The sequence below is a fragment of the Saccostrea echinata genome, unplaced genomic scaffold (assembly GCF_033153115.1).
Source record: "Saccostrea echinata isolate AGI-Se365-2 ecotype Australia unplaced genomic scaffold, CSIRO_AGI_Sech_v1 ptg000010l, whole genome shotgun sequence".
NCBI lineage: Eukaryota > Metazoa > Mollusca > Bivalvia > Ostreida > Ostreidae > Saccostrea > Saccostrea echinata.
The window spans coordinates 10,204,853-10,224,604 of record NW_026889759.1 but is presented as its reverse complement, the minus strand read 5'-3'; the positions used below and the strand labels follow the sequence as shown (position 1 = coordinate 10,224,604).

At 33.5% G+C, this 19,752-nt stretch overlaps 2 protein-coding genes across 3 annotated transcripts; one reads left to right on the top strand and one right to left on the bottom strand.

Moving 5' to 3' along the window:
- The first annotated feature begins 1,319 nt into the window (after positions 1-1,319).
- LOC133184360 (spindle and centriole-associated protein 1-like) lies at positions 1,320-11,371 on the top strand. 2 transcript variants are annotated; one of them, XM_061319407.1, is made up of 18 exons: positions 1,320-1,354; positions 3,917-4,015; positions 4,366-4,413; positions 4,591-4,663; positions 4,877-4,959; positions 5,120-5,191; positions 5,322-5,377; positions 5,567-5,676; positions 5,931-6,125; positions 6,404-6,570; positions 6,671-6,820; positions 7,039-7,131; positions 7,284-7,376; positions 7,818-7,914; positions 9,326-9,478; positions 9,602-10,296; positions 10,651-10,740; positions 11,159-11,371. In XM_061319407.1, exons 2-18 carry the CDS (start codon positions 3,932-3,934, stop codon positions 11,249-11,251), a joined length of 2,352 nt encoding a protein of 783 aa, XP_061175391.1. In that variant the 5' UTR covers positions 1,320-1,354; positions 3,917-3,931; the 3' UTR covers positions 11,252-11,371. The 2 variants fall into 2 exon arrangements, with proteins under 2 accessions (XP_061175391.1, XP_061175392.1); XM_061319408.1 differs by having other exon boundaries at positions 9,602-10,300; positions 10,655-10,740.
- Positions 11,372-13,023: 1,652 nt separating this feature from the next.
- On the bottom strand, positions 13,024-19,313 carry LOC133184359 (histone-arginine methyltransferase CARMER-like). Its single transcript, XM_061319406.1, has 14 exons — positions 19,180-19,313; positions 18,063-18,185; positions 17,830-17,930; positions 17,599-17,703; positions 17,177-17,287; positions 16,802-16,979; positions 16,118-16,208; positions 15,771-15,852; positions 15,344-15,519; positions 14,993-15,130; positions 14,429-14,601; positions 14,074-14,172; positions 13,737-13,846; positions 13,024-13,592 (listed from the first exon to the last, which is right to left on the bottom strand). Exons 1-14 carry the CDS (start codon positions 19,310-19,312, stop codon positions 13,473-13,475), a joined length of 1,740 nt encoding a protein of 579 aa, XP_061175390.1. The 5' UTR covers position 19,313; the 3' UTR covers positions 13,024-13,472.
- Between the last annotated feature and the right edge of the window lie 439 nt (positions 19,314-19,752).

The window sequence follows — 19,752 nt, the reverse complement described above, 5'->3', positions numbered from 1 at the left end:
TCCTGTCTCACAAGCGAAATAAATTCCATATTCATCTACAAAACATTGAATTTCGTGTTTATAACATTTACTTAGATTTTCCCTTTGCCTCTGTCTTTTTGTAGCACAATATCATAGGCTGTGACGATTGAAAAAAGTTGTAAACATGGACTTTTAACGACATAATATTTGGAAAAACTTTGGCAGTATAACTATTAGTCTCTGTCAGTATGGTTTATTAACTCTATCTTATAACAGGCCAGGGATTATGTGAAAAACACTCTTCGTGAAAGGAAGGAAAATTGCAAGTTTTGCCGCACTTAGAACTGATATCACGCTGTGAGAATACCATTTCGATATCCTTTCACACTGTCAGAATATCACTTTTATTCAGTAAATAAATTGCAGTATTTCACTGTTGAAAATGTAATAAATCCCTGTTTTTTAACTCCTCTTAGAGGAGAAATGCAAATCTTGAAGTCGGAACCCCAAACAAATCATTGAATCAATAGTGTATGTCAATACCTACATCAATATGACACAAGAAATTGAAAAATGACAATACGTGATAATTTCAAACATTTCTTAATACGATGTCTTTTTTTGAACTGCCAATATCCTAAATGCTGGAGCGATTGTCGAAAATGAAAATACAGCAGATCCCGAACCGGAATACAGAACAATGCCATTTTGCAGACGAGTGATTTCGGGCGTTAAACAAGTAAAACTGCCTTTCTAGGATTTCAAATATATAAAATACTTTGGTTTTGTGAAACTTACCGACAGTGGAAGAAAAATGAACAATAGATGTACAGAATATTGGTATTTTTACACCTATCAGTCGGCACAAAGCGTATGCGCACAATAAAGCGCAGCCCGGAGTAAATGGTTCAACTATTCTACGAAATGATATCAAATTTAAAAAGAAAGAAAGAAAGACCAAAATATCTTAAATCCTTTGTATTTTATATAAAGATATATATATATATAACTATTATTAAATTTAATCATTCATAAAAATTTTCAGTTTAACATTTTATTTAAATTTCTTTTTCTTTATTTGCTTAAAATCAAAATTTTATTAATTTTGATTTAAGCTTGTCTAATTATCATCCCCTAGTATTTTGAACCACTGAAAACATCAGCAAAATGCAATAAAACTTAACAATCCCGTGAATGTTATGTACGACTTAAATGCAAATTTATTTCTTTTTCTTTTCCCATGAATTCGCGGTAATTATGATAGTCTTTTATAAACAGTTACTTCCCTTGAAAATCTTTCATGGCGTCCATAGAAGCGGGTTGTTCAATTTGAACAGTAGTGACTATTTTCAGTTTTAGGATTTTTAACTTGTATATACTTACGTGATTTGAAGTAAGTGGTATTTTAGGCGCATAAATGTAGTTTTATTTCTTTTGTGCTCCAAATAGTATTAATTGTGTAGTACCATGCAATGTTCGTAAATGCATATTAAAACTTGTTGCAACTTGTTTGTAAGCTGGAATCCATATGTATAGATCCCTTTAAATGATGGATAATTCTGGTCTACACATTTTGTCAGGAGTAGACAAATAGAATTTTTTAGTACTTGCCCTCGGACAGGTTACCATCGTAAAATTGCCAAATAATATGCTTGTCTCACCTTTTTCTGAAATAACACAAAAATAAAACATTATCATTAACATTTAGGACCAACCTTGGCCCAAAATCACTTAACTTTCCTACGGAGAAATTGAGGGGAAAATTTCTAATTCTAGGGAGATTTCCTAGCATCAGCACTGTGCATAGATTAATAAACTTAAAATTTAAATACATGTATGTGTTAATGTACATACACATGAACATGTACTTATACATTTCTTTGTATTTCTTAAATGAAAACAGTACACCTGTTTCTACATTATTTTATTATGAAATCACTCCTGAATGTCGATTAAGGGTTCAACTTCATGACTGTGTGTTCGCCAGTCAGCACCTCCAATTTAATAACAGGAACGTGTTTGTATCATGTTTATTTATGGCTAGCTGAAGAACTGGAGCGTTATGGTTTTATATTTTAGTCTTTGACCATAATGCTACAGATCCCATAATGTAAATAAAGTATAATTTACTGTGCAGTATTTTCTGCACACTTTGAGGATGTTAGGGCAGGGACGATACTGAACTTATCCGATCCGATACATATCACGATACCTTAGGTGCGATACGATACATATCACGATACATTTAAAACCAAATAAAACTAGAAATTTGTTGATGTTGCCATTGTATTTCAAATGAGCATCACATATCTTGCATACCACTTTACTTTTATCTGTTGTTCGTGCGCCGTCTTTTACATACACCGGTAGCCCAAAGGTGTCCCAGACACACGACTTACTGCCATTGGGTTTCGTTAATTTAATATAATCCGGCGTGTCTGACGCCATTTTGACGCTTATATCTTGAATTCTGTATCAGCAAGACGTTTGTACTTTATTTGTGTTTGTTTAAACGTCTTGATGATACAGACTAAAGGACTAAAAATTTCGAATTCTAAAGCCTGGACATTTTTGGAAATAAAAAAAGAAGTGCGGTCAGGTATCGTGATACTAAATTAGATGAATCGATCTGTAGATCGTCGAAGTGAATACTGTGATGCATCGGTGCACCGGTGGATCGTCCCACTCCTAGAGGATGTATTTCACCTCTTTCCAGCATTGGTCAATCAACGACCTTTCATTCCCTAATTCTAGACATATTCTATAACCAACCTGTATATTTTATCCACTTCCTAACCCTTTATAGTTGATTCTACAGACAAATAAACTCGCTTTTTGTGAATTTTGTGCCATCCGACAACAAATTCACAACAAGCAAGTTTATTGGTCTGTATAGACAACTGTAGAGGGTTAGGAGGTGGTTTAGATGTTTAGAATAACATTATACTTCACACTTGGATAGTCTCTGTAAATAACGACAACTCTCTCTAGCTACATTGCAAATTTTAGGAGACTGAAAAATCTTGTCATGCATGTTTGTTTGAAGTTGTATGTATCCCTTTTGAAAAACTGGGTTGGAAATGATGAAAATGATGTAAATATTTTCTTTTAAAATAAGTTAAAATTTATTTAATATCATTATCATTGTGAAATTGATCTTTAAGAAGTATTGGTTCTTATGTGGAATCAATGTTCTAAACAGTAGGGACACAAAAAACTTTTTTTAAAGCAAAAGTTGTTGCATTTTGTGTATTTTAATGTAGATTTACAATGATCAAGCCCTGTTGTGGGCACTTGATGTTATGTGTTGTGTCCTTAGACAAGGCAATCTGGGGGGTATGGGTATGGGTTTTTGGTGTCCCATCCAGAAGGAGTCAATGACTCTCATCTGCTTAGCTCAGTACAGGAACCAGGTACATGTATAAACACCCCCTTAGGAGCCTCATTGCTCGTCGAAGGATTTAACTACAATGTTTTTCTTTTTTCATGACAGATTTTTTAACAAAAGATCATTAAACATGTTACTCAAATATTCACAGCATTTTGATTCATGTAAATGAATAAATACTCATTTGTTTGAAATTTTTATGCCCCCATTATCAGAAATTCAGGGGCAGTCAGTTTGTCTGGTTGTCCACGAAAACTTTAACCCGGGCCATAACTTTTTCATGGTTGGTTCTAGGGCTTTAATATTTGAATTCATGTGTATTTCTTGTGACAAGACCTTTCTTTGGGTATTTACATTTTTAATCTCATGACCTTGACCTTGGAAAAATGTTAACCTTGGTCATGATCCACTATACAGAGGCATCAGTGTTTAACAAACACATCTTGTTCTTTGTTTAAATTCTCATGGGTTTTAAATTTTTAGGTGAAGTTAAACATTGAATTAATTTCAGACAGCCTATGTGATTTTATCAGTGTCATTCTGTACCTGACTAACTTTTACTTTCAGTAACCACTAGAAGAAATGTCCTTTGTAAGAGTTAAGAAATCTCACCCTGCAGGGTTGCCAAGGAAACAGAAAGTACACAGAAAGAAGCCAGCATGGGATGTGAGTAGATTGTTTGTTTATCTATCACATATATAGATCTAGAAATCTATGCAGGATTTCATCCTTCGCCTTTTTAAATCACCACAATCAGAGATTTAATTTATATTTTTTGATTCAAGATGTCTGTTAGCTGTTGTTACCAACTTTTTACATTCTAATTCTTCTCCAGAACTGCAGTAATTTGTGACATTAGATAAACATAAAAAGGAGGCAATATCTGTGATATGACTTGTTTACAATAAGCAAATACTTTAGAGTAAGATCTCATAATTCCTCTGGTTATTTGTTTACATTATAGGTTTATAATGAATATTGATTCATAAATTATGTATTCTTTTAATATTTTGCAGGACACCATACAAGATTTAACAGCTCTGAAGGCCACACCAGAAGAAATTGTAAGCTTATTTACTACAGACTAAACTTTTTGATGTAAAATTTAATGTAGGTGCATTGGAGATTTATTCTTGCCAAAGGGATCTTTTTTTCTTTAATTCTTTTTTACAACATGTGTGTTTTTACATTGGGTATGCTATAGATCCATGATTATACATATCACATCTAAACATTTTTAGGAACAAAGAAAAGCCTCCCACAGGTCAAAAAATGCACTGGCTGCCAGACTTGAAAAACATAAGAAAGCAAATGGTAGTTCTGATATTTTCATCTAGTTTCTCATGTAATTTCACTTGCTAAAAGTCAAATTGCATGATACAAGAATTTGTAAAATTACATTTCAGCTGCAAAACAGCTAAGCTATGATAAAGTCAAATGAAATTATACTATAAAAGATTTGTAAAATAAATTCCAGCTGCAAAACAGCTATGATATTATAGAAGAATTTGTAAAATAAAATTTCAGCTGCCAAACAGAACTTGAGTATTTCCACTGCTGAGGCTCGCCAACTGGCTGTAATGAAGGAAGTCCTATATGACCAGCAGCAGGTAACTAGAAAAATAATCGTGCCAGGAAAATTCTTCATAGATATTCATTACTGGCAGATTTATGAATTAAAAAAAAGAGAAATAAGCATGTGGAAATCTTTTATGGAAAGTTGAATAAACATAAGAATTATTTATGATAAGTCCAACTTTTCTCTTCTAGCTACATGATGTTTTAAGTAAGTCAGACAAGATGATGGCAGTTGTGAAGGACATTTTTGGTGATGATCCAAGGGTAAAATTATTTATTTACTGCATCAAAACCATTTTGTAAAGTTTTGTCAGCAACAAAGTTGCATACAGTGTATAATTTAATAATGACAGATTAGTGTCCAATTCTTTATGTGTTGGTTATTTCTTTGCAGAGATTTACTGGTTTTCCTAATGTCACCTCGGCTCCTAATGCTGAAAACAGTGGCAGGTAATTCAGATTTCATAATCTGGTTCAATTCAAAATACAAACCTTAAATATGGTAAAAAAAATTATAATACATTATTAATGCACTTTTCTTTGCATTGTACAAAACAGATACCGGTATATGCATTCTATTTTTTATGTGACTATGTACATTTTCTTATAATTTTATTACAAATGTAGTGGAATTTTAAGGTCAGGGACAATTGTTGCTAACTTGCCAGATATAAAGACACGCATGGAAACTTTAAGTGAATCTATGATGGACCAGTCGGCTTTAAATGATTTCCCAGATACAGAGAGTGGTGAGACTTCTATAATTCTTTATCCACTTGTGTACATTTAGACTCGAGAGTTATCAGAATAAAACTTTGTTACCACTTTTTGTCGACAGTCTGGCAATATTATGTTTAAGTTATTTGTTTCAGACTTATATGTATAACATGAACTCATGTTCATCTAATTTATACAATAAATTACATCACCATTTCACTGATTTTTCAAAGATTTCTGAGTATACTCAAGATTTTATCAGTTTTTTTTCTTGTTTAACCAAAAGATGAGGAAGAAGAAATGGAGCCCATTATGTATCAACCTAAAATAGATCTAAACAGATTCCAGAGATTTCTGGAGGCAGAGGAGAAAAACAACACTCTTAGTACAATAAGTGGGCAGGCCCACCTCAGCCATATGGACCAGGGGCCCATTCAGAGTACCAGAATACAGGACACACAGAGTCTACAGACCACACAAAGTAAAGATATACCCCATAGTGATAAAAATGTTTTAAAACGGAAAAAGTTTATAAATGTTATTTAAAGTCAGTAAAACAAGAACATAATGGCACTCATCATAATGCTTTCTTTTTAAGACCCAAGCTGGATCCATACCTTATATGACATATGTTTTTATGTTTTACACATGAACATAATTCCTTTATAGTTCTGTGAAATTTAAAAATGACATGCCCAAAATACAATGTATGTGTATGCGCCATATTATTACATTATAAATTGTCAATTCTCTTTTCAGATGATGAATGCCATACTCCTCCTAAGCAGCACAATGAATCCATAGAAATACTGAGAAGTCCAAAATCTGCCATGAATGACACACAAAAGATAAAGAAAACTAAACGAAGAGTTGAACCTGAGGCAACTCAGCATAACTCTACATTCAACTTAAATGAATTAAAAAAGGTACTTACACCTCAAGTTATAAATTAAGTTTTGTGTATTTATACATGCATCTGGCAGTAAATTTTAACCAAAGATACTTCATATGCATTATTTTTTTTAGGTCTTGGTGCAGCTGGAGAATGAGATAGGAGATCTTGAGACCCAGACAGGCCGTCGTCCTCGAGCAGAACAGCCTCGACAGGATACTTTTTCAGGTTACACAATGTCTCTTGTGGACTCTGTAACGAAGCTCAGCAGGTATCTCAAAGAGGTAAGTTTACCATCAAGTTATCTCACTCCATTATCTGAAAGAGGTAGATTTTCTGTCACTCTAATGCCTGGTTAAACATGAGGAAAATGATAATCATTTAATATCTCAATAATTTTTGAAAATCAAGTCTCTTAAGAATTTAAACTTTTCTATTTTTAAACATCTCAAATTATAATTTTTCGTTTTTTAAATTTTTTTTTTCTTTTTATATTACTTAGTCTGAGATGAGGTTGAAAGCTGAGGCTCTGCTGAGAGAACAGCTGATGCAGGATGTGAAGCAATTGACATCCCTTATAGACGCCCTTACCTCAGTAAGCCATTTTGAACGTGAATGCATTCAAAAGCTTTTCATTTTATCTTTTATTCATGCATTTGTTTTGCACATTTATATGCTGTAAAGTTGCATGTAAAATGTTTAAGTTGATGGTTTTTTTTTTTTTTTTTTTTTTTTTTTTTTTACCAGGACATTATTCATACACAAGAAGAATTCAACACAATGAGAACAGAGTACAGCAAATACAGACAGGAGACCAGTCAAGAAATAAGGGCTCTAAAGGTACTTTTATATATTTCAAAAGTTTTGATGTGTGTATAATTTCGTTCATGGTGTAAAAGTTTGAAATTTTTTTAGTGAGTAGAATTGAAACCTGACTAATCAAATTCGCAAAAAAACGTTAGTAGTTGGGAGAAAATGATCAGAGAATGGTAGAGATTAGTATGAAGGACATAAACAAATTAAACTTTGGAGATTTGAAGTAAGGCTTGGTTGGTGGATTACTCAACCTACATGTTCAAGGAATTTTGACAGTATATGTAAAAAAGGTAACAAGTAAAGAGTTAATTGTCAATAGGTGATTAGAGTTGGGGAGAAATCCTACCTTTGATGAAAAATCTCCGAGTTGGTAGATGTATTAAATTTGCTCATCCTTGAAAAAAACTTGTTAGATGGAATGCTTTTGAAAATGAATTGTAAATGAAATGAAATCTTTGATTGAAGGTTTCCTTGGTTAATGCTGGACTGTATATAGAACCAGAGCTACAAGTGAACAGAACACCACCAACCAGTCAGTCAACACACAGCACAGTATCATCAGGTACAATATAAATCTATAGATATTGTCCCAGTCAGTCAACACACAACACAGTATCATCAGGAACAATATAAATCTATAGATATTGTCCCAGTCAGTCGACACACGGCACAGTACCATCAGGAACAATATAAATCTATAGATATTGTCCCATTCAGTCAACACACTACACAGTATCATCAGGTACAATATAAATCTATAGATATTGTCCCAGTCAGTCAACACACAACACAGTATCATCAGGTACAATTTAAATCTATAGATATTGTCCCAGTCAGTCAACACACTACACAGTATCATCAGGTACAATATAAATCTATAGATATTGTCCCAGTCAGTCAACACACTACACAGTATCATCAGGTACAATTTAAATCTATAGATATTGTCCCAGTCAGTCAACACACTACACGGTATCATCAGGTACAATATAAATCTATAGATATTGTCCCAGTCAGTCAACACACTACACAGTATCATCAGGTACAATTTAAATCTATAGATATTGTCCCAGTCAGTCAACACACTACACAGTATCATCAGGTACAATTTAAATCTATAGATATTGTCCCAGTCAGTCAACACACTACACAGTATCATCAGGTACAATTTAAATCTATAGATATTGTCCCAGTCAGTCAACACACTACACAGTATCATCAGGTACAATATAAATCTATAGATATTGTCCCAGTCAGTCAACATACAACACAGTATCATCAGGTACAATTTAAATCTATAGATATTGTCCCAGTCAGTCAACACACAGCACAGTATCATCAGGTACAATATAAATCTATAGATACTATCCCAGTCAGTCAACACACAGCACAGTATCATCAGGTACAATATAAATCTATAGATATTGATTTGAAAATAAATTTTCGAAAGGGTGTTCATTGGTAGTTTCTAATGCAATTCTGTGTTTAGCCTGTCTTTATGTTTCCTGAAATATTGGTACACTGCAGACTTATGCTCCTCCATTTCTGTTTTTCTGTCATTCTGATCCTGATCACAGCTTTTGAATTACTGGGGGTACTTCATATTAATAAATTTTTTGAAGGGTCAAAGTTATTATTAGAGGTTAAAGAACTTGCCTCTACTAGGAAATGCATGTCTTGTTATTTTTGCATAAAGATGTGTTCTATATCCATTTATGGTGATGAGTACTTATGTCCATTTATTTATAAATGTAGTTTTCATTTATGTTATTCCCAGTAATTCAAATGCGGGAATGAAATACTGTGGAATCTTGATTGTTTTTGGTGGACCAATTTTCTTGGAGTTTGTGGGTCACCCTTACCCACAAATTTACATCCCCATGAATATTTTGTTATCAAATTACATGTAGTAAATTATATCTTCTGTATATATGAGTTTAAATTACATGAAATTACATTAATTTCGTTTAAAGGTATGCCAGTCCCAAACATTTCAGAAAACAGTCAGCCTTCCATACCAGCTATACCTCAGCATTTAAACCCAGCAAACTTAGCAAACCCATCAGCTGTATTGTTATCCCCTCCAGTCAGGAAAACACGAGTACAGCAACCGCAACAGCAGACAGGTAAACAAAGGAACAAACAATACTGCTTCTTTTGAAGCCAACTGTATATGGACATAATATTAAAATATGAACATCTGAGCATTTATGATAACTTGATGAACATGTACATATACTGATATTTAGGACCTCTTCCAATGATGGATCTAGGTCAACATTTTGAGGAACCTGTACAACCTACACAGCCCCAGCATAATGGCAGCCTACAACAGCACGGGAACCTGGATATTTCAGACCTGGCGCACCCTGATGTATTTCATGAACCTACAATGGTCAGTAAAACTATACAAGAAGTCAGGGTATCCTCAGGCAGAGAGGAGCACAGACATCCCATACAGTCTAATGTAAGCATTCCACAAGATCCCCGGGGCTCAGTTACTCAGGGTGCCACTTCACAGGACAATGGGTCCTCCTCTGGATCCTCTCAGACTGCGAACCAGGCAGCACATGTTAGTGTACCCAGACCCACCCCACTGGTGCAGAGCACTGTGCCACCCCAGCAAAATGGACAAGTAGACCTTACTTCACAGATAGCACAGTTAAACAAGCAGCACGAGGAAGCACAAAAACGTCTACATGCTTTGCTGCAGCAGCAACAAATGCAACACAAGCAGCGAGAGATGGCACCACAACTTGGACCATACAAGTTAGCTGTATCAGCTTCATCTCATCCTCCACCTCTACAAATAAGTAAAAACTCTGCTCCAAGTGGTGGAATGCCTCATACACAGCAGGTTCCCAAAAGATTTACACAGCAACAACAGATGCCTGCCAGAGTTAGTGAACCAGAAAATGAAAAAACTCAGCCACCATCTAACAAGGCAAGTTTCCATTTTCATAAGTACATATACCTGTACATGTATGCATTGTTTATTTTCAAGCTTAATTTTTTGTTCAAGTTACTGACTGTATGTTTTATGAAGTAGCTAAGTCTGTGTTTACAGTAATCATTTATAAGTCATGTGTAAGTGAATTCATATCATAGTCAAATAATGAATAAGCATCCAAAAAGTAACACTTTACTAAATACACAAACAGTAAATGCATTTTTGTAAATGTAGTTCTTGGTACACAACTCAATATGCTCTAAACAAAATTTCCCCAAAAGCCAAAAATTGACCGAATTGCTTTGATCTACATCTGTAAAACACACCATTTAATTTGTGTAATTTTAGAGAGGTTTGCCTGCCTATCCAGTGTCTCCCCCAATATCTCCTATATCTGAAAGATCTGATAATTTCGCCACAATCCAAGGCATGAACCAGGTATGCTATCAGGCCAAGATAAATAAATAGTGTGTTTCCCATTCCAACCTTAGAAAAAATAGGGTAGGTAGGTAGGGAAAACATTTTATTTTATTTTAATATTTTAGTGGCAAGCACGCTACCATTTTTCCCAGGGTAAATCGCTGTCAAAACATTTCTGATTCATGTGTATAGGATATGCATTTTCTGAAACACGGAAGTGATCGAGATTAGGATTTCTAATAGTGAAACTGGAATAGTTTACTCCTGGAAAGATATCTGCGGATAACTTTTTTAGGGTCAGCTCATATATTTTAGGGTCGGTTGGGGAACCGGAAACACAAAATTTATTTATCTAGGCCTCAGTCATCTTACGTGAAAATTCAGATCTTTTCACAATTTAATTTTCGAGATCATTGAGATTTACCTGATTTTTCAGAATGCCAGAGTAAACACAGCACCTCCCTATGGAATTACTGTATCCTTGCCGACGGTGGATCTGTCACTAGAGAGCAGTCCATCACCACGGTGATAGGCCTAGTGCTCGGATTATTTTTTATTAGGTTGCAACACTGAACATGCAACAAGATATCTGACTGCACTAATCACAGTTTTATGTGATACATGTGAATAACTATTTATATTTAAACAATTTTACTATAATTGCTAGTATGTGAATATGTACAATTATATATTTATATAATGTACAGTGCATATTGTACAGTACATATAGAAAGTAAAGATCTGGATAGTACTTGCTTTCTGTTTCTTTGAAGCATTAATTAAATTAATACATGTATCTAACACACAAGTGGAAGATTAAAAGAAGACACATATACATGTATAGGCTCTGGAGTTGCAGTGTTACATGAAGGTCCAATGCAAACATCAAATTTGGTGTAATAACTGACGTACATGCTTGTTAAATCTGGATTGATTAGGGAGAGCCTTAAAGATTTAAGGTCATTCAATTAAAGGTCAAGGTCAGAAGAGTTTTTTTGCTCATCATCTTGCTCAGCTGAAATGACACACTCAATCGACATAGATTAAAAAGTTGAAGATAACGAACAGTGATCAATCTCCGAAAAAGTATAAACAAAACAATTCTGTGAAAAGGGCATAAAACATGGACCCCTGGAAATTCCAGAGGTGGGATCAGGTGCCTAGGAGAAGTAAATTCACTATACAAATGTAGTCGGCAGATTGATAAGACTTGAACACTAGATCTGGGGTCTAGATTATATCTATAAACACACTAAGGGGGAGGGGGCTATATGACTGTCAGTTTTTATTCTGCAAATGAACTAAGAACTGTCTGAATAGGTCTAATACCCCTGGAGGGACCCACTTTAACTGTTGTCTTTCTAAAATATTCTACATACATGTATTCCCATGGCCTGAATCTTTTAGAACTGTAATAATTGGATGAAGTTTTTAACACCTCGGGTTGAGAGTAAAGGTTGTGTTGTGTACAAAATTCACCCAGTCTAATCATCAAAATGTCATGGCCCTAAATTCACCAACAGTCCAACCATAAAAATGTCATGGCCCAAAGAACTTCTAACTTTTCAGTTGGGTGACCATGACCTTATGCACACGACTATAGCACAAAATCATGACATACCTCTTGTTCACTATCACTGTCAATAGACCTTGTCTTAATGACCTTTAATCATGATCTTGTCATATTCAACCCATTAGGTTTAAACTAATCATTCATTAGAGTTATGGCAAGAATTTTATATTTCTAAAACCCACAACCTTGACTTTGCCCAAATTACTTTGTCAGGACATATTCTTGAAAAACAAGTAACATTTGTCTAGGTAAAAATTTCTGTTTCTCCATTTCAAAGGTGTGTCTAGAACAATTTAATACTTTTGTACCTTGTAACCATGATCAAAATGACCTTGACACTGGGTCAGGACACTAACTACCTTTGTATTAGGTATGAGCCTCTGTATAACAATCTTATGGAGTCTGAATTGCACCTACCGGAGTTCTAGACAATCTTTTCAGTAGCAGTTATTCAAGTTGTATGTTTGGAGAAAAATTGCAATGTATGGTTTTTGTCATATGCACCTTGCAACTAGCTAGCTACTCCCAAGCCAATTAAAATCACATGTGAAAAATGCCACAAAAAAGCTGCATGTATATTTATCAGCATGATGCAAAATTTCTTTCAAAACCCTTTGGCAAATACATTAACATAACATTGCTATCCATCATCAAAGCATGGTACTGTTTTTTTAGTTCTCTGATTCCCTCTAAAACATTGTCATGTCAGAGAAAAATAAAAATGTGAGTTGGACTGAATAATTTTAATATCCAATGAAGATTGTTTTCATTTGATCATGCATATCACATGTTCTATTAAAGTACATGTACTTCACTACACATTGTGAATTTTATTGTGTCTATTATCTTGAAACATGATCGATCAAAAAGATCAAATGTCCACATTGTCTGAAAACAACAGGTTCAATACACATTAAATGTAAAAATCACTAACTGCTAATTTCAAAACAATACTGAACTACATTTTCGTAAGGCTTTTGTCTCTCATTTCTGAAGTCTGTATATTGTGTAGAACTTACTTCCAACGGAATTTTGACACAATTAAAACACTGATACAGAGTTTGAGCAGAGGAAGAGATCCAATGATAATGATGGTATACAGTTATTCAGAGCACACAGATACTGTGTAAATATTTTGTATAGTTTCTAGGACCATTGTCTGTAGCATGTCCTGTTGTCACACTGCCTCTGATTTCCGACTTGACTGTGATTGTGAGGGATACAGAACATTTCCTGGCATCACATAGTCCCCAATCATAAACTGAGTACTGACTGGAAAATGGCCCGGCAGAGAACTCTGAAAAAATTAAATTTCATCATTCTTATGTAAAAGATGGAGAGCTTACACAGCTGGTAAAAAAATCAAGGAACCTCTGTATTCATTCTAATTCTTGCAAAAAAATCTTCGTTGGTATTTTAATATTTCAAAAATGGAACAGACCTGTGCTTGTGTGAAGTTGACTGGACTAATCCCAGCACCTACAGACGTCCTGTTAGCATTAGATGTCAAATTTAAAACACTTGGTATACCTCCTGGATTAATGGGAGCAGCTGAAAGTCAATAATTTCAATATAACAACCGTAAATACATGCATATATAAATACTGTACATTATCTGATGGATTATTAATACAGACATATATTTACATGTTTGTACAGAGGAATAAAAAAAATTGGAAGGGGGGGGGGGTAATTTTACATCAAAATAAACAATAAATATCTGTTTACTGCATTTTTGGGGTCTTTATAATGAATCATTGGTCAGCTCATAAACTTACAGACTGGGATGAGATTTTGTTGAACAACTCCCTGGTGGTTAAGAAGCTGGACGGCATTGGTGTCTCCATTGACCAAGCCATTCATATACACCGTCTGACCTACAGATAAAATGTGTCATATACTTAGGAATAAAATCTCAACAATCCTGTCCTTTATGCAAGTTTTCCACTTGTTAAAACATCTTCAAAGCATGTAAAACATACCTAGAAACCCAAGTAAGGTCATAAAGAAAATGGCTACCCTTAATACAAAGAAAGAATACACAAATGTCAATTTCTTTAAATAATCTTTAACATGTAGGTTGAACCTGGTCACTATCTAATGCTGATAATAAAAGCTAATTGATGTATATACCTGTAGCGAGGCTGTTCCAGTATGTTTCTGTGGGGGATGTGGTGTTGGTCCCTGGCGGAGGCTGAGGTGTCTGACCCGTGTAACGGAAGAATGGATTTTTCAGATCAAGTGTGTTTGTGGACTTTGAAGTTGTTCCTGGGATGTTTAACTCAATATCAACATCATAACTTTGTCTGTAACCAATAAAATTGACGATTTTTTACCCAACAATTTGTCACTGAATACAACTATTTACAGTTAAATCTTAGGTTACATCAATATACATTGAATTTGAACTGGGACAGAATTTGCTCTTTAATGTATCTCTTTCATAGACGCAAAATGAACACAATTCAAATAAAGTCTTTACTGTAAACACCAACTGACTAATTTTTAATTCAAGTACAAACTGACACAGTTAAATTCAAGTATTTACAATATTACCAATATGACGCGGGTAAATTCCAATGTATTGAGAAATTAAAAGCAGATTTTAATGGTGATATTTTTCTTAACACTAGTATAAAATTTACACTTAACATGTCATTATTACTGAACTACTGCAAAAACCCACTGTTATCTTACCTCTTGTTACACCTGAGCACACACTTTCCATTAAGAGTCTGTCCCTGTTTGACCAGCACTGGTGTTTCCACTAAACACCTCACCTGATACCAATGTGTGAGGGTCTCGGTGGGAGCCGTGGACAACCATACAGATTCTCTACACATCAAACAAAGGAAATTACACTCTGTATTTAAAATTCAGTACTTATTCATACATCAACGTACACATATGTTTTCTGATATTTTCAACAACAAAAAAATCCAATATTGTAATTATATGTTGAATATGAATTCACATCCTATAAAAAATACAGTGTATAATGGAGAAACCTAAATTTGTACATTACATTCAATATTATGTATTTATTACATTGATCCCAAGAAGGCCACATCGAACCAGAAGGCGAGACCATGGACAAGACCAGACTCATGCATGCTGAAAGTTAGGGGGATCTCGATGTTGTGTAGGTCCGTTTCCTCTGCTGCCTGGAAATCTACAGTGTACTTTACAGACTTGGCCAAACATATCCTGACATCAAAAGTGTCCTACAATGTACACAGATTATTCTGTTACTGGGTATCAAAAGAGATACATGCAAATATCAGCATTCTAAACAAACTTTACAGGTCAATAAATTCATTATCAATTGAACAGATTTATATACATGTACATTCATACACACTTGGTCACAGTTCTTTGTGTGTGTCTGAAAGGTTTTTCATTATGCTCTCTTGGATATTTAAAATACTGATACTAATGTGACATAGAAGCTTTGTTTCACCATCAGCAGACTTACGACTATGGGCTGAGTAAAGTATTCCTTAACAGCTGCACTGCGTAAACTTGATAAATCAATTCCGTGGAATGATTGTTGATACCTGAAGCATTTAGGGGTGTAAATGTTAAAAACCATAAAATTTGCAAGGTCGTTTTATAGTTCATAACTTCAGTAAATAAACATTATAATCAAAGTAAACATAAGAGTACACTAAAAGTATTCAATGTAATAATCTACTTAAAGTCAGTACTTTGTGGTGAGCATTTTTACAGTGGATGCCAAGTAGAGCATCCAAGATATGTACACATATACAATGCTATCAACTCTAATATGGCTTACGTATTGAATTTCACATCAAAACTTACCAGAAATTAGCCTTAGAGAACTGTTCTAAATAGAGAGCTTCATCTGTGAAGGGAGCAATATGCAAATCTCCCAGAGTTGGAAACATCTTTCCTGAAGAAAATATGGATATAACTTTCAATCATTTTGTTGGTAACCAATTCAATGACATTCAAAGTGTCAATAATTTCATTAGTGGCATTTGGTTTGTTGATACTTAAGGTGAGCTAAAAAATTGGATGCATGGATTGGTACATGTGTATGTTTTTGGACTTGTTTCAGTTCCAATTGATGCAAAAATAAAATTTCTAAAATTATTAATGGTAGATTTTCTATGATGTTCAACATTTTCACTTTTTGTCATTCCTCTTAGAAATATATTCAACTTTTAATCATTTTAAAAGACATTATTGAATTTTTTTAAGACAATTAATTAAAGTTTATGATTTTACTTAAATACATACAGATTTAGAATAATGTTTAAAGATTTTTGAAAAAAAAAATTGTTTGTAGCAAGTGCCCTTAATTTATGTTATAAAATGTATACGGCATCATTATTCAGTTTAGCATTGGCTTCTGACTTGACATTTTTTATATAAAAGGTTTTTGGAATGGCAAACACTTCACTGCAAAAATAAAAATTTTCAAAGTAAAAACCTGAATGTAATTCAAATCATATGAATTCTTGTCATTATTCTAATGGTTACCTCCGGGTTTCAGCCATTTCTTTGCATGAAGGTAACTCTCCAGCATTCTCTCATTAAATAACATATAGCCCATGGGTTCTGATATAATAGTGTCTATAGGCTCTGGGATCTCTATATCCTCTACTTTACCAGGAATTACAACTATCCTGTCTGACATTTTGTTCTGTGCAACCAGAGTCTTTAAAAGAAAACATAGAGCATTCACAAAATACAATTCATTTCTCTTACTGAAATGTTTACTTATATGTACTACAATTTTATTTAAAAATAGGGCAAATTTTTAGCTAATTACACGTATCCATATCATCTCATATTAAATCATGTTAAAGATCAATGCTGCAAGTATCCCCCCCTCTTGTTCATTATATTCCCTACCTGACAGTGTGTAGCCATACTGCTGGCCTCAATGGCATACACTTTTCTTGCTCCAGCCTGGACGGCAAAGAAGGACAAAATCCCTGAACCAGCACCAACATCTAACACAACCTATAAAACAGATTATTTATCTAACACAACCTATAAAACAGATTATTTATCTAACACAACCTATAAAACAGATTATTTATCTAACTAAACCTATAAAACAGATTATTTATCTAACACAACCTATAAAACAGATTATTCATCAAACACAACCTGCAGTCAAGAACGGATTATTCATCTAAGACAACCTATGAAACATATTATTCACACATAGAAATGAAAAAAATTATAGTAACATAATTTCATTTGAACTGGAAATTTTATACAGATTATAATTTTTTTCTTCTGTCCCTCATGTAAGACAATTTACTGACCTTGTCATGAAAATCTATTAAGTTAGCCAGCATTGCTCTCTGATACGTAGATGTCCTAATGTAATCCTGCATCATGTTCTGTTGTTGAGAGAGGTATCCATAAAACTACAAAGAAGAACAGTTTATTCCAATGTATCATATAAAAACAAAACTATTTGTACTGAAGTTAATTAAATGGACAAGGATAAAATATGAAATCTGTGAAGACAGTGGCATAGTAATGAAGTTTACCTGGAAATATTGAACAGCTGATGCTGCATCTGTTCTGTCACTAAATACAGATTTTAAGCCATCTTTCAATTCTTTCAGTCTAAATTGAAACTGTTTCATATCTGAAACACAAACACAAAAAAATGTTTTTGCATTGCACAAATCTTTTATTCTTTATATAGTACCATGAATATAAAAATTTTTAACCTGTAAAAATGTAGGAATTTAAGGATACTTTAGTAGACTGGACTTACTGTGAACACTAGGGAAATGAACCAGTGTTGTGTCCTTGTCTCTTGTGAAGATGATACTCTGTGATCCCAATCGAGAATGCTCCGTGTCATTGTTTATTGACAGTGTGTGCACAGGAACTTTATCTACAAAAGAATATAATTTTTTAAAGAATTACTAACATAGTGCTTTAATATTTAGTACGTGCATTTAAATAAAAAAAAATATATTGATGATATGAAGTAGCTATGTACTGTCTTGGACAGAGAGCAAAATTTAAGATTCAGTGGGTTTAAAAATTCAACTCCAATGTTAAATATTGCAGTAAATAAATCAAATTTGTTTATGTTTTATTTTCCATAGAAACATTACAATACTTTTCCGATAATTTTAGAAACAGTCATTTAGCCAATCAAAATTCTGCCAGAGTTTATACACAGCACTTCATTGTGTGAGATGAATTTTCCAGTTGGCAGAGTTTGATGCTGTTTACAGAGATAAAAGAAAATAAAGACAAGCATGCCATATATGGTATTGTAAGAACAATAAATATAGATGAGAATTGCACGAAACATTTTGCCAGTGCATCGTCTCTGAAAGTGTAACTGACTGTGATTATGGAGAGGGGAGTAGTCCATGTAATTCAGAGTTAGGTAGATGTTCAAAAGATCAACAACCAATTAAATGGTGAAAGAACAAAACAGAGGCAAATTAACATACCTTGTGTTACTTAATTACACTATAGGTTAAAAAATGATAATGTAATTTTTAGATTTTACGGATGTTTAAAGTTAGTGAACTGTGTGTTAAGTATGAATGTAAAGTATGCATGATTGTTGAAGTTTTTTTTTTTTTTTCATATAAATAATTAGTTTGTATAAATACATTTTTTTTAAAATATTTGTAATTTTAAAAGATCATTTTGCTCGTTTGTCAAATTAATACATCATGTGTAGACCTATCGCCATTTAAACCCATGCATTTGTCAATAATGTATATTTTTTGGGCGGATAATGATGCTGTTATCAGAAATCGTTTTTTATTTTTTATTTTATCAGATCATATTTCCATTATGCCTTTGTTCCGCCAATATAAGAAAGTGATTTTTACGTTGTTTAAAGGGGTTTAAAAAAGAAATACCTTTGTGAAATTGGAGCATAACACAGTCTCCTTGGTGAGAAACATCAAGAGTAAGCGGATCATCAGTCAAAAACTTAAAATTGTAATTATCCGCGAGAACGGCGACCTGCACGTTGTCAAATCTTGACGCCATTTTCTCTATATGAATTGTATAGTTTATTTCAAAAATCGGCAATCGAAATCACCTAAAATAAATCGGGATTTTTTAAAGGAGAACCGCTAATTTTCATTTTAGTAAAGTTTGCGTTACCTTTATTTTCTCTGGTAAACGCGATCTAAAAAGAACAGCTTTGCCAAAAATAAGTTTTTCATAATGGATACATTGAAATAGACTATACATTATTGTGACCTTAAAATTCAGGCCAATACCTAAAATTTAATGCGGATGAAATTGAAAATAAACATGTTTTTAAAATTTTATATTCTTTTGCCTTAAACTATTTTTTTTTCTTCATGAAACTTTGACTTAAGAATGTTTAAAAACAATTAAAACATATAAATAAAGAAATGAAAATTTATTAATTGATAAGAAAAAGTCAACCGATAAATTCCCTAGGTTTCCGTTTCAAAATT